Source organism: Rhinoderma darwinii, chromosome 5 (assembly GCF_050947455.1).
Source record: "Rhinoderma darwinii isolate aRhiDar2 chromosome 5, aRhiDar2.hap1, whole genome shotgun sequence".
In the NCBI taxonomy this organism is placed as follows: domain Eukaryota; kingdom Metazoa; phylum Chordata; class Amphibia; order Anura; family Rhinodermatidae; genus Rhinoderma; species Rhinoderma darwinii.
The window spans coordinates 69778060-69793767 of record NC_134691.1 but is presented as its reverse complement, the minus strand read 5'-3'; the positions used below and the strand labels follow the sequence as shown (position 1 = coordinate 69793767).

Here is a 15708-nt window from a genome sequence, read left to right as displayed (position 1 = left end):
CCCCCGGATCTGGTTCTCATTTGAATATATGTTTGCTGACAGCCGCATTTTTTACTTAATTGTGAACCATTTTAGATCCATGCTGTGCTTTTCGGTCATAGCCTTACAAACTATGTTTACCAACTATTGTATTGTGACCTCATTATTACATCAATTATCATATAGTAAAGTCATTATTACACCAACTATTGCATGATAAAGTCGTTTTGTTCACTATTGTATTGTGAGCTCGTTATTAAACTATTGTATTGTGATGTGATTATTACATAAACTTTTCCTTTATAAAAAGAACCTAGTTATGATTCCAACTCTTGCAATATCAATTGCCGCGCCATTCATTTGGGATATTTGCTTGGGGCCGTTTAAATATTTACACTGATTCTGAATTAATATTATGGCACGTGACAAAAAAAATAATCTTTCTGCCTTAGCAACTTTGGTGGGATCAGTGGTGTCTGCACACGTACATACTGTGTTATCATCCAACATTTTGGACCTCTCCCAGCTCCTAATTGAGGTTTCATTGGGACTGTGCACGGTGTACCAGAACCTTCCATCAGTGAACCGGTTGCGTTCAGAATTTGGATCCTATGTGCATTCACTTTCTGCACCATAAGAGATGTTTTTTGCTGTGCTCTTGCTGATAAAACCCTGGTGCACACATCTTGATACCACGTAGACTCCATTACTGTGATTGCATTAGGTGTCCGTACAATTTTACAGAAAGACTTCCAGAGGAAATGGATATTTTCTACTTTATCTTTCTAGTTAACAGCTGTGAATTTCCTGTGTTAGAATGCAGACAATTCTCAGGTAGTCGTGGATGTCAGATGCAGAGAAATGGAAAGGTCACCTCTTCCCAGTACTAAATTCATTGCTCCTGAATTTCAACCTTATCTATAATTGCTGCCTTTGTGAGATGTTTAGAAGCAGAGACCTGTTTTCCTGGGCAAGAATAGTAAGATTTTCTTACACGCCAGCCTCGAAATAAAATTAAATCACAAGTTTTGGCTTTGCAGTCCATTTACAGATTTTTATTAAGAAATTGAATTTCTAATAAAAGGCAAATATTAAATTTGAAATGAACTCCTTTTTTTTGTAGGCCCATAATTCTGTGCAGATGAATTTCTTAACTTATTTTCCATTGCTTATTTAGTACCAACATATTCCAGTGTTGTACAGAAATTGTCATCATTCACATCAGTCCCTGTCTCCAATGTGGCTCACAATCCAATTTCCTCCAGACACTGGGGCTAAACTCATAGGTAGTAAAGTAACTATAAGTATAGGAGCTCAAGCAAGGCAACAACGTCAACTACTGAACCACTGTGCTGCCCATATTAATATATTAAAAGTCAAAGGGTAACTAAACTTTCAAAAAACGTCTGACATGTTATAGAGATACCAGATCGGTGAGGGTCCGAGCACTGAGACCAACCGATAAAACGAAGTGGCAGAAGCGCTTGGATGAGCACTGAGCCGCTTAGTTTATGATCGCTTTGCTCGGAAAGCCAAGCACTTGGTGTACGGGCTCAATATAATGTCTACGAGTCCGTACATCGCTTGCTCGGCTTTCCAAGAAAAGGCGATCAGAAATGAAGCAGCCCAGTGCTCATCCGAGCGCTTCTGATGCTTCATTTTAGAGATCTGTGGGGTCTCAGAGCTCATGACATGTCAGAAGTTTTTTGAACGTTTAGTTAGCTCCAAATCCCCTGCATAAGCTTAAAACTAAATGATATAATTAAGTTTTGTGTTCATTCACCACCAGAGAGAGTGCAGGAACTTACTGCAAACTGTTTCATTATTGACTTCACTGTATAGCAGTAAGCTCCCCCTAGTGGTGGCTGCAGGTAGTCAGAGTTTTATCATTTATTTCTATATCTGTAAAGGGGATTTGTGGCAGAAAAATAGAGCTCAGACAGATATAAAAATATATTAAGTGTTTAATCAGCATCACATTTTTTGACCTATTTAGATTAAAAAGAGAAAAACTTTAATATTATTATTCTTGGATGCTCTTTTTTTTTCAGCAGTGGAATCATTTTTAATCCATTGTGTGTTTATAATGGGATGCCAGCGCATATCTGTGCATATCTTTAAACAAATCTCTTCCACACACGGCGTAAATAATAAGCAGAAAAAAAACACAGAAATTGACCTGCGGTGCGTTTTTTTTAATCCGCAGCATGTCAATTATATTTGTCTTATCGCTGCTGTCTTGTGGCGGGTTTTCTCCATGGATTTCAATGGAGAGATAAAACCCACATCAAATACCAGATGTTGCAATTTTTGCGGCGGAAAAGCTGCAATTCCTCGGCAAAAATTGCAACTCAGAATTAAAAAAAAAAAAAAGTATACTTAACAAGAATTCTGTTCTTCTTCGTCCAGGCCAGCCTCCTAGAATGACGTTTCATCCCATGTGACCGCTGTAGCCAATCACAGGCTGCAGCCAGGGTCTGGCTGGCAAATTTTAGGCTGGGGGGCAAGTACACAGCGCTGGCCTATCCTTAACCTGTTTACCTCCGTCTACCGTATAAAGGTGGCAGAGGTAACTGGTCTTTATATCCAGCCGTCGTTAAAAGAGTGATCTATTCATGTTAAGATCGCACACACATATGTAATCTTAATACAGTGCTAGAATAACGAAAAAAAATGTTTAAAGAAGTGGTGGTTCTATGCCAGAAAATATATCTACTTGTATAGCAATTGTAAAATGTAGACACTTACTAATATACCTTCATTTTCAAAACTACACAGATGTCCAGATTTCCATGCCCTGTCGTGATCCCGGAAGTGGAGCTTCTTCCCTTAGCTATGACGTGTCGACACAGACTCAGGATGCAGGTAGCTCCCCACCCTCTCTGTGCATCCGTGACGTGATGGACGTGGCTCACTTAATGAACTGAGCCAGGCATCCAGCCCCTTCTCTGTGATGGCTGGAAGACAGTAGCCACCTGTCTAGTCTGCAAGCGTCCCTTTTTCTCCTGCTCTCCTTATTACCTGTTACCCCCCCCCCCCCCACCCCCCTTCCTTGACGGTCAGCAAGGAGCTATCCTCTTTCAGTTTGAGCCGTCTGTATTACAGGGGGCTACTGTCCTCCAGCCATGACAGAAAAACGGGCTGACTTATCGAACAAACTGAGCCAGGCAGCCAGCCCCTTCATCACATTACCGACACACAGAGAAGGGGAGGAGGCTCCACTTCCAGGCCTACGACAGGGCATGGAAATCTGGACAACTGTGCAGTTTTGCAAATGAATATATATTAAGTGTCTGAATGTCTATACTTGCTAAATAATTAAGAACATGTCAGACAACCCCTTCAAACAATAGAACCGTAAAAACCCCAAATTATATTGACACGATAGAGACACAAATAGTCACTACATAATACAAGCAGACAAACGCACACTCACTAAACACAGGCACACACACATACACTACCTAAATGCACTTACGTATTATACACACACTCACTATGTACATACGGGGACACACACTACATACATACATGTACTACGTAAATTCAATTTGGTGACAGCTTCTCACCTCTTTCCTCCTAATGGAATTGGCGCACAGTGAATCAAAGTGGAGTTTGCAGCCCATTAAAAATCCTGTTGTAGCAGCAAAAGGGAAGAGGTGAGGGGCAGGTCAGGCAGTGTAATGTGGACATGGTCTATTCTGTAATTGAAGAGGTTTTCTGTATTTATTTATTTTTTTAAAGCTTGTATTAACGGAGACTGAAAGTATCATAAACATTGTCAGAGTCACCCACTAACGCTACGGATTATTGGCTGTTCCAGCACAGATGGTTTCCTGGGCCCCGATGCTTCTTTTTTTATTACTTGATGTCAAGGCGTATCGTCCATAACATTTTCTGTCACATTACCAAAGCTAGATGTGACATTGTTATGGACGACAGACATGACCTCAGATTATAAACAAAGGAGCATCAGGGAGCCGAGAAACCATCAGTGGTGGAACAGCCAAGAATCAGTAATATAAGTCTATGGTATGTATTTCATGCACATAGAATATCAAAAAAGAAACCCAAAAACCCCTTCAATTAATGCTTTTCTTCAGATTTATACGAATATTAAACATGTTCTAAAAAATTTAGTGTTGGGGATAGGGCTGCCATTACAAAATTTTGGGCCCATACTGTTCAATGATCAAGGCCCTCTCGTAAAATAGGATCTCATGAAATAAGGGGGGGGGGTTGGGTGTAGATAGTCTAGTCCTCCTCCCCCACACAGTTCCCCCTGTAAATAGTGTCACACCCCCATGTATGGTGCCAAATACAGACCCCCTTGTAGATGGTGCCACAAACAGCCCCCCTTGTAAATGGTGCCACACAAAGCCCCCTGTAGATGGTGCCACACAAAGCCCCCCTTGTAGATGGAGCCACACACAGCCCCCCTTGTAGATGGTGCCACACACAGCCCCCCTTGTAGATGGTGCCACACACAGCCCCCCTTGTAGATGGTGCCACACACAGCCCCCCTGGTAGATGGTGCCACACACAGCCCCCCCCTGGTTGGTGGTGCCACACACAGCCCCCATGATAGATGGTGTCACACACAGCCCCCATGATATATGGTGTCACACACAGCCCCCATGATAGATGGTGTCACACACAGCCCCCCGTGTAGATTGTGCCACACACAGCCCCCCTTGTAGATAGTGCCACACAGTCCCCCTCTTTTAGATAAATTGTACTCACCTAGCCCCATTCCCGCGACGGACGGATTTGCTCCACAGCCCCGAGACGCCAAAAAGGGACACTTGCTTAGGACGGCGTGATCCAGTACGTCATGATGCTGGCCTGCGCAGGGATTTTGTCCCAGCATCTTATAGGCTGCAGGCCTAACGTGAATCGCTGGCACCGGGGCCCCTACCCGATGCTAGGGACGCCACCGGGCTTGAGGGGGCGCGTGCCACCTGGCCCATAAATGTTATGAGCTGGGCGGCACGAGCCCCCTCATGCTGCGGGCCCTATAGTGGTAGTACCGCTACAGCAGCAACTGGTAGCCGCAACCCTAAACTTCCCCTGGCTGCAGCGGTCACATGGGGTGAAACATCATCCCAGGAGGCCAGGCTGTATGACGGCAGAAGGAAGTGTCCCCGTGGCTACGGGTAAGAAACTTTATTTCTTCTGTGCAGTTTTCCGCATCGGACATTCCGGACAAAAAACTGCACCACAATTTGATAATGAAATTCCCAGATTTTACACAATGGACTGGTTCCCATTATTCCTTCTGTAATTACGACTTTGTTTTTGGAATGGAAGGATTCGTTTATAAGACTTAGCTTTTATTTAAGCCCATAAAAATGGAATATCAGAATTATCATTTAATATATTTTAATATTGTTATTTGTATTTTACTAATAACAATTGACATACAAAACATGCATGCTCATATTCATGAGCATTAGGGATTTGGTTCAGTCAGTGTAGCAGCAGCAAGATCAATTGGGTCTATTTTTTGGATCACACAGTGGTGCTCTGTCTGTCCCTGTAAGCCTAGTCTGCATTTGCCCTAGCGGTTGATAACAATCTGGGCACCAGTTCTGAAAAGTACGACCCAGTTCCCAGTGGAACCTTTTCCTATAACTTGCTAGATTGTTTTCCTATCTTTCATGCTTTACGCTCCTACGGGTTTCACCAATTTAATTCTGTCTCGTCAGGGAGATATGTAGCATAACGACATTACACGCCTTTGGCAGTGGCATCGAGCATCTAAATCTCGCGTCTTTTGTATGCTAGGATATCCCTCCCATTCCGGGGGCTCGAACGTCGGACAGCCAACCACAGGAGAGAGCTCTTACATCATCATCCCTGATCTCTCCGGTCTTACGTCCTCTATTGCTTTCACAGTGGGCTGGGTTTTAAGTATCGTCATGGGGATTTTTTATGCATTTCCACAATTGGCTCCATGTTTCTGTCAGTCACGATGTGCAACACTTACAAATATATTACACCTCAGGTACTCAGATGTTCCCTACGATTTCATATCATCTTTATTCTAAAAAGCCAAACAGTTCGTAATCCTTTATTAAGGCTCTCATATCTATACATTTAAAATATATTTTCCTTATTTTATGACCTATAGGGTTTTCTTCCATATTTCTGTATATATTAGCTGGGGTATCACCTTTTCCTCCACCTTCAAATACACCCTCTAGAGATGTATAATACATGTCCTATCTCATTAGATTTTACTTCTATTCATTATAGGACACTGTTTGCGTTTTGTTAAGTTTAATATATGTAGGTCCCTGCTTTTTTCTCTCTCTCTCTCATGCTCAACATCATAATACCTCTGGATCGGCGGATATATATAGGGCGGATACGCGGTGTGCTTTTACGCAGCGTATCCACCTTGTGTGAACTTACCCTTATGGCGTTGCTTGAACTCTACCAGCCCTGTACATGGATTTGTACGACCACGCTTGTGTCTATTCTGGTACCTTCGGTTTGTAATTACTATCTCCAAGACGTTAGCGGTTGGAATTGGAGATTACTCAAGGGATTTTTTTTGTGTAATCAGATTTTATTAAAGATTTTTACAATATAAACAATTATACAAGCAAAGAAACACAAATACTTAAGAATGGTCATATACAATAAAGTGTTCTACTAGACACAGGTGGCTCTCCGCCCCGATGATATCCTTTAGCAGAAGGGAGACCCAAAGATGACGAGGGGAGACCTCGTCATCTTGGATCAACTCGTAAATGATCCTTCTAAAGGTTCACTTATGGAAATCTTGTTATGATTTTTACTTCCTCAACAAAAAGGGGGTCACTTTCTGAAAATATGAAGAATTGGCTATGGGGGAGTCGAAGGCAAGGATGTTCCTCTCCCAGAGACCCACATGCACCACAGAAACAGAGGGAAGACTAGAGTGTGACAAAAAAAAAAGGGAGAGGGAGGAGGAGGGTACTAGAAACGGGGGAAAAAGCGTGACCTCAGAGTTGTTGAATAAGGTTGGGGGTCGTCAGGATATAAGGGTGTCCTGGAGGATGGAGACACAGACTGTTATAGGGTGTTGGCCAGAGGAAGAATCAACAGCAGGGTTTAATGTAAAATTAAAGTCAACGCCAGCGATGAAAATGCCCTCCGTGAGGGAATTTTAAAGTAGATATTGCAAAATTCCTTCGATTCTGCCTCCTGGTTAAACAGTTAATTCCAACGGATTGAAATTTGCTCTATTTGACAAAACATTTATTATTCATGCTTCAATTTTTTTCTTCGGTATTGGTGGATAAACACTACAATCATAGCATTTACTTTACTTTTGTCAAAGATTCATGTGTATCCCCCTTTCCAGACGAGTTTCTGATTGCAAAAAAGTAAATCTTAAAACGGTAACTAAACTTTAAAAAAAACTTTTGACTAGTCATAGTGACATGTGAAAAGTTTTGATCAGTGGGGTCCGAGCACTGGGACCCCCACCGATTGTTAAAGCGAAGTAGCAGAAGCGCTGTGCTGAGTGCTGTGCTGCTTTGTTTCTGCTCGGCTTTTCTCGGAAAGCCGAGCAAGTGGTGTATGGGCTCAATAGAAAGTCTTTGAGCCCGTACACTGCTCATTCGGCTTTCCGAGCAAAGCAGAGCAGAAAAAAAAAAGCGGCACAGCGTTCAGCCGAGCACTTATGCCACTACATTTTACCGATCGGTGGCGGTCTCAGTGCTCGGAACATGGGTATATCTATATATCCAACTTTTAGACTGGGTACTAAATAACTTCCAGCTCTAAGGTATATTCACATATGCCATTATATGGCTACTGCAGGATTTTACCACAGCTGTCAGATGTTTTTAAACCACCACATGCCCTACCCCTAGTATTTTGTCTACATTTTTGTGATGGTTGCTTTGTATTACACTCAAATCAGGAGGTACATAAGGTAATGTGATGCTGTTTTTGAGAGCAGTACAGGCTAATGTGTGTAAACAAAACAGTTCTGTAGTAAAAACAAATTACATTTTATAAATACAAAATACATAAGAGTAATAAGAATAAACCCAACTGTCACAAAATCACATTGTATGTCACAGAATAGACGTAAGGGCTACAAAATAGTTATTTGTGTCACAAAAATGTCATGTTGTCTCTCTAGTGCATAGAATATATTTAAAGAGGCTCTGTCACCACATTACAAGTTCCCTATCTTGTACATGATGTGATCGGCGCTGTAATGTAGATTACAACAGTGTTTTTTTATTTAGAAAAATTATCATTTTTGACGGAGTTATGGCCTATTTTAGCTTTATGCTAATGAGTTTCTTAATGGACAACTGGGCGTGTTTTACTTTTTGACCAAGTGGGCGTTGTGGAGAGAAGTGGATGACGCTGACCAATCAGTGACCAATCAGCGTCATACACTTCTCTCCATTCATTTACACAGCACATAGTGATCTAGCTAGATCACTATGTGCAGCCACATACACACACATTAACGTTACTGAAGTGTCCGGACAATGAATAGAGATCACTACCAGCCAGGACGTGATGTCTATTCAGAATCCTGACACTTCTGTAGCGTTTGTGAGATTTACAGCAAGGCAAGCGTATTTACATCGCCGATCATATTATGTACAAGATAGGGCATTTATAATGCGGTGACAGAGCCTCTTTAACTCCACTTACTCTAGCATTTTCATCTGTAATAAACTCAAATTATATCTAAGGCTATGTTCACATCTGTGTCATGGCTTCCATTTATAACAGAAGCCACAATGTTCTTCTGGATCCATCATATGACAGATACCAACCGCGCCTGACCCACCCTATTGACCACAGCCTCCAACACAAAGGTGAAGCCATTGTGAGACTTGAGCGCCATCTGCTGGCCAAGTTTACAACTGCAACTACACTGTAGTACAGTTACTAGAAGAAAAAAAACAACAGTATTACTGTTTTTGGATAGACTTGGATATTTTTTGATAGTTCATGAAAATGCAGTGAGTCTTTAGATAGAGTAACATAAATACAGAGAAACCAAACTGTAAGAACCCACTAGCTGGATTTTTTGCTTTACCTGTACTATACTGTTAAAGGTCTATCAATAATATTATAGGCTCATTTCTCATGAACAGGTTTATATTTTTTAGATTTAAAAAAAGGCAATGAAGATTTAGATTACAACAATCTGGGCTCTTCTGAATTCAGCATCCATAGGTTAAAAAATATGACAGGTTATTGTTTTAAAAAATATAATTGTCCATTATATTCTTAATTATCTTCGAATAATTGTTATGAAAAATGTTTGTGGTTTTAAAAAAGGGAACTTGAAACCATGTATGTACCCTCTGTATGTGTAGTATGCTCTGAGTCCGATTACAAATAATAATCAAAAAAAATCACACACGTGAAAATAATACCTGTTTCTTTATCCTTTCTAATTTATTGTTCTTTTTTTGTTTTTAGTTTTCTCGTATTTTCTTGACGAATTGTTTCATTTTCAAAGGTGGCAATTGCTGAAAGTCTCTGAATATATTCTATGGAAGCTCCATTGAGCGGATCTGAGTAACCTGAAGAGGCTAAGTACAAAATTTATAAGAATGAGAAAAAAAATTCTGTGCAGTAAACCGAGCTATAAAAGTTATGAACATTTTTATGGGTCTGGAAAACCCCTATAATATAACATCTGCACTCTATAACTACTACAAAGTACTGTGATTCTGCCCCCTTATGTTAATATTCATCTGAATTTTCATATCTGACTTGAATTGTACAATAGAAAGAATCACCAGAGAGAGGAGCTTCTCGCCTCAGACGGCTGCCTGCTGCCCCTCCGAGGGGGGGGGGGGGGAAGGGCAGCACTGAAACCAGCCGCCGGCACAATCTCCTGCACTAATTGTACCTGCGTCTATAGGACGCAGATACAATTACATGCATAAGCGCTGAATGGCTCTGGTACATTCTGTGCCCGACCATTCAGCGCTTTAGAATGACGCTGATTGGCAGGGCAGAATGACTTCCCACGCCAATCAGAGCCTTTCAATGACGCTAGAGGCTTGATGATGTCATCGCTCCGCTTCCGTTGTTGACAGGAGCGAATTGACGGGGCAAGTCATTCTTCCCTACCAATCTGCGCCTTTCAAAGACGCTAGTGGCGCAATGACGTCATTGCATCGCTTGCATTCGGATACATGCGACTTTTTGATCACTTTTTATTCCAATTTTTGGAAGGCAAAGTCACCAAAAAACAGAAATTCTGGCATTGTTTTTTAAGGTTGTTTTTTACTGCATTTACTGGGCGGGATAAAAAACATAATATTTTTATAGATCAGGCTTTTACGGATGTGGCGATATCAAATATGTATGGTTTATTTCTTTTTTTCAATAATAAAGGACTTGATAAGTGAAAAAGGGTGATTGTGTTTTATTTTATTAAATTGACTTTTTTGCAACTTTTCTTTTCACAGTTTTTTGTAGTCTCACTAGGGGACTTGAAGGTCCAACTGTCTGATTTATTTTTTAATACATTCACTACCTATGTAGTGCAATGTATTAGATCTGTCAGTCGTTCATGGACAGCAACGTGATTAGGCTCTGCCTCCGGGCGGGTCCTAATCAGCTTCCGTAATGGCAGGGCTGGAGGCCATTGTTAGGCCTCCTGTTGCCATAGCAGCTGTAGGCAGCCCTGCGATGGCATGGCAGGCTGCCAATATGCTGCAAACCACTAAGATGCAGCGATCGCTTCCAAATGCTGCATCTAAGGAGATAATGGCAGGAATCGGAGCTACAATCGGTGCCTAAGGCTGGGTTCAAACAGAGTTTTTTTGCAGGAGGAAAATCTGCCTCAAAATTGAGTTTGGAATTTTGAGGTAGATTTTTCTCTGCATGCACGCCGATTTTCGCTGCGTTTTTCACCTGCGGCCATTGAGCGCCGCTGGCATAAAACGGCGCAAAATACGCTTTCTCTGCCTCCCATTGATGTCAATGGGAGGTCAGAGGCGTAAACGCCCAAAGATAGGGCATGTCCCTTCTTTTTACCGCAAGGCGGTTTTTCCCTCCGTCTCCCATTGAAATCAATGGGAGGCATTTTCGGCCGTTTTTTAGCACATTTTGCGGCGTGGTTTCCGCGTGAAAAAACTCAGAGTGAACTCCCCCTAAGAGTGCAATAGGTGCTTTTTTGCAAACACCAGGCAGGCTTTCATGTGTCTATTACTGAGGAGAGGCTTTTTTCTGGTCACTCTGCCACAAAGCCCAGATTGGTGGAGTGCGGCAGTGATGATTGACCTGGAAGTTTATCCCATCTGCGCACAGGATATTTGGAGCTGTGCCCGAGTGACCATTGGGTTCTTGGTTGCCTCTCTTACCAAGGCCCTTCTCCCCCGATTACTTAGATTGGTGGGGCGGCCAGCTCTTTGAAGAGTTTTGGTTGTTTCAAACTTCTTCCATTTAAGAATTATGGAGGCCACTGTGCTCTTGGGAACTTTTAGTGCAGCAGAATTTTTTTTTGTTTTGTTCCCTTCTCTAGATCTGTGCCTCCACACAATCCTGTCTCTGAGCTCTACAGGCAGTTCTTTCCTCCTCATGACTTGGTTTTTGCTCTGATATGCATTGTCAGGTCTGAGACCTTATATAGACAGGGGTGTGTCTTTGCAAATCATGTCCAATCAAATGAATTTACCACACGTGTACTCTAATCAAGGGGTAGAAACATTTCAAAGATGATATAAAGAAATGGGAGGCCCCCAGAGCTAAATTTCAAGTGTCATAGCAAAGGGTCTGAATACTTATGTCCATGCAAAACTTGAGTTTTTCATTTTTAATAAATTTGCAAAAATGTAAAAAATTCTGTTTTCACTTGAATTTTTTTTATTTTAGCACAAGGCCTCAACATAACAAAATGTGAAAAAAGTGAAAGGGTCTGAAGACTTTCCGTATGCACTGTAGTAGTGTATATAATTTTTTCATTTCACTGGAATGTGCTGACCAAACTTTGTGTGTTGTATATATGTGGGGGTAGTGACTGCCTCCATATTTGATCTTGCACTCCTCCCGCTCTGCCCTAGGGTGATTTTAATTTGTTTAAAGCTAGTTCCTACCTTCCCCAAGTATATTCTGCAGGCTGAGACTCAGAACAGAGGTGTATATTCAGTGTAGGGGCCCACATAAGTGAGGTCGACTTGTATATACTTTATATATAGTGTTTTCATTGGCATTGGTGTTTGCAGAGTGCTGTCGCCATTTTCTTTTATATTGTTTGCAGGCACAGGCGTACTTGAACCTGTATACACGTTTCTGTTTTTTTCATTTTGCTGGAATGTACTGACCAAACGTTCTTGTGTATTGTATATGCAGCGAATCATTTCAGAACTTTTTCCACCTTTAATGTGACCGATAATCTGTGCAATTCCACTGAAAAACAGTCTGAAATCATTTAGCGGGGAAAAATAAAAAAACTACAATAATGTGGTTGCATAAGTGTGAACCCCTCTTATTATTGGGGATGTGATTGTGTTCAGAATTAGCCAATCACATTTAAAACTCATGTTAAATAGTAGTCAGTACACAGCTGCCATTATTTAAAGTGATTCTGAGTAACCCCATATAAAGTTCAGCTGTTCTATTAGTGTTTTCCTGACATTTACTTTGCTGCAAGTGACAGCAAAAGCCATGGTCCGTAAAGAGCTTACAACACATCAAAGGGATCGAATTGTTGAAAGGCATCAGTCAGGGGAAGGGTACCAAACAATTTCCAAGGCATTAGATATACCATGGAATACAGTGAAGATGGTCGTCAAGAAGTGGATTACATTTGGTACAACAGTGATATTACCAAGAACTGGACGTCACTGAAAAAACTTCATGAAAAGACAAGATGCAAATTGGTCTGGGAGGCTTCCAAGAGGCCTACTGTAACATTAAAGGAGCTGCAGGACTTTCTGGCAGGTACTGGTTGCGTAGTGCATGTGACAACAATCTCCAGTTTTCTTTATATGTCTGGGCTGTGGGGTAGAGTGGCAAGATGGAAGCCTTTTCTAACAAAGAAAAACATCCAAGTCCGGCTATGGTTTGCAAATATCTACGTCAAGTCTGCCAAAAGCATGTGGGAAAACATGTTACGGTCTGATTAGACCAAGGTTGAAGTTTTTGGCCATAATGCCAAAAGGTATGTAAAGCCAACACTGCACATCACAAAAAGAACACCATACCCACAGTGAAGCATGGTGGAGGCAGCATTATGCTTCGGGGCTGTTTTTTTGCAGCTGAAACTAGGGCTTTAGTCAAGGTGGAGGGAATTATGAACAGTTCCAAATATCAGGCAATATCGGCACAAAACTTGCAGGCCTCTGCTAAAAATCTGAAGATGAAGAATTTCACCTTTCAGCACGACAACGACCCAAAGCATACCTCCAAATCAACAAAAGAATGGCTTCACCAGGAGAAGATCAAAGTTTTTGGATGGCCCAGCCAGAGCCAAGAACTTAATCCCATTGAAAATCTGTGAGGTGACCTGAAGAGGGCTGTACACAAGAGATGCCCTAGCAATCTGACAGATTTGGAGAGCTTTTGCAAGGAAGAGTGGGCAACAATTGCCAAGTCAAGATATGCCATGCTAATAGACTTCTACCCAAAAAGACTAAATGCTGTCATAAAGTCAAAGGGTAATTCAACAAAGTATTAGTTTAAGGGTGTGCATATTTATGCAACCACATTATTTTTGTTCTTTATTTTTATTTTTCCACCCTAAAATATTTCAGTTTGTTTTTTTAATAAAATTCTACAGATTATACTGCAGGTGACATTAAAGGTGGAAAAAGTTCTGAAATGATTCATCTTGGACTGATTTTGTAACATGACAAAAACCTGGCATTCTAACAGGGGTGTGTAGACTTTTTATATCCACTGTATGTGGGGGGTAGTGACTGCATCCATGTGTGATCTAGCACTCCTCCCATTCTGCCCTAGGGTGATTTTAATTAACTTTCTTGTCTAATATATATATATATATATATGTCCTTCTCTTTGTAAAATAGGATTGCATAATTTCAACAAGAACAGGAAAATCTCTTTCTGACATGAAGTGATTCTAATAGAGTTTGATCATTGACCAGACACAAACTTGCTCTTGGCACAATCTTTGCATCACACAATGTATAGTCATGTCCATGTATGGCCACTTTTAACCCCTTCCCAACATAGTCGGAGGGGGAAGTATGGAGTGGGCTCATGGGCTGAGCCAGCTTCATACGTTGTGGTTGTCAGCTGTGTACTACAGCTGACACCCTGCTCGAACGGTCGGGATCAGAAATAGCAACTGTAGCATCTAAGCTGTAACCTCATTGGCAGCATTGTGACATGATCAGGTCTGCCATCTTTGTCTTCCGGAGGCTGGGCTTAATAGGAGCCGGTAAAACACACAATACACTGCAATAAATCAGTATTGCAGTGTATTGTACCATCGATCTAATGAGCACTTGTTCTAGTCCCTTAGTGAGACTAAAAAAAAATAAAAAATAAAGTTTTAACAAATGTACAAAAAATTATTACAAGTTAAAAAAAACAAAACATTTTTCCCTTATGTGAACTATAAAAAATATTAACATCATTTGTATCTCTGCATCTGCAAAAAATCGTAAATATTCTTCTATAAAAGGTGAACATGTGAACACTGTCGAAAGACAAAACAAACACCAGAATTGCTATTTTTGGTCAACTTGTCTTCAAAATTGAAATACAAAAGGGATAAAAAAAAGTTGTATGTATCCTAAAATGGTACCAAATAAGACTTAGGCTGGGTTCACACGTGGCGGAATTTCACTTAAATTCCGCTGCGGACACTCCGCAGCGTTAATCCGCAGCGGAGCCGTTTGTCCATTGACTTACACTTTAATTTAGCAGTGTTCGTTTAGACGAGGCGTAAAATTCCGCTGCGGAGCATAGGCTGCGGAGCGGAATTTGGTGTCCGCAGCATGCTCTGTCTGTTGCGGAGCAGTGGCGGACTCATGGCGGAATTTCTCCATTGACTTCAATGGAGATTCTAATTTCCGCAATGAAGTCCGCAGCTGTCATGCACATGTTATGTGTGCTGCGGATCCGTCTTGCTTTTTTAACTTGACATTTCTTCATTCTGGCTGGACCTATGTATTTCTAGGTCTACAGCCAGACTGAGGAAGTCAATGGGGCTCCCGTAATGACGGGAGCGTTGCTAGGAGACGTCAGTAAATAGTCACTGTCCAGGGTGCTGAAAGAGTTAGGCCTCATTCACACGGCAGGGTTTCCCGGCCGGGTGCCGGCCGTTCATAAATCGGCCGGCACCCGGCTGCATTAGGAATAATAGACTCCTAATGGGGCTATTCACACGGCCGATTTTTTGACGGCCGGGAAAACCGCCCGTCAAAAAATAGGACATGCTCTATTTTCGCCCGGGTACCCGGCCGCCCGGCTCCCATAGAAGTCTATGGGGCCGGGTAATACCCGGCCATCACCGGGATGTGTCCCGAGTGACGGCCGGGTTTTCCGGCTCTTGCGTTCTATCTCCTCCTCCTCACAGCGCAGAGTGCATGTGAGGAGGAGGAGTTGATGCCATTCTGACGAATGGCATCGCTGTACACGGTGTGGCAGGGCCGGGGTGTACAGCAGGTGGAGGGAGCGCTGCGCTGGCTCCCTTCTCCTGCTTGTTAAAAGCGCCCTGGCCCGGCGACACCTTTGATGGCGCCGCTAGCAGCTGCAGCGGCTGCTACTACT

General features: G+C 42.0%; 1 protein-coding gene across 1 annotated transcript in view; it reads right to left on the bottom strand.

The window, feature by feature from the left end:
- Positions 1–8396: 8396 nt before the first annotated feature.
- The window catches only part of C5H8orf89 (chromosome 5 C8orf89 homolog), a 42242-nt gene continuing 34930 nt past the window's right edge, over positions 8397–15708 (bottom strand). The window contains exon 6 of the mRNA XM_075828217.1: positions 8397–9545. Within this exon, the coding sequence (XP_075684332.1) occupies positions 9409–9545 (137 nt within the window). The 3' untranslated portion in view covers positions 8397–9408. The remainder of the gene's footprint in view (positions 9546–15708) is intronic.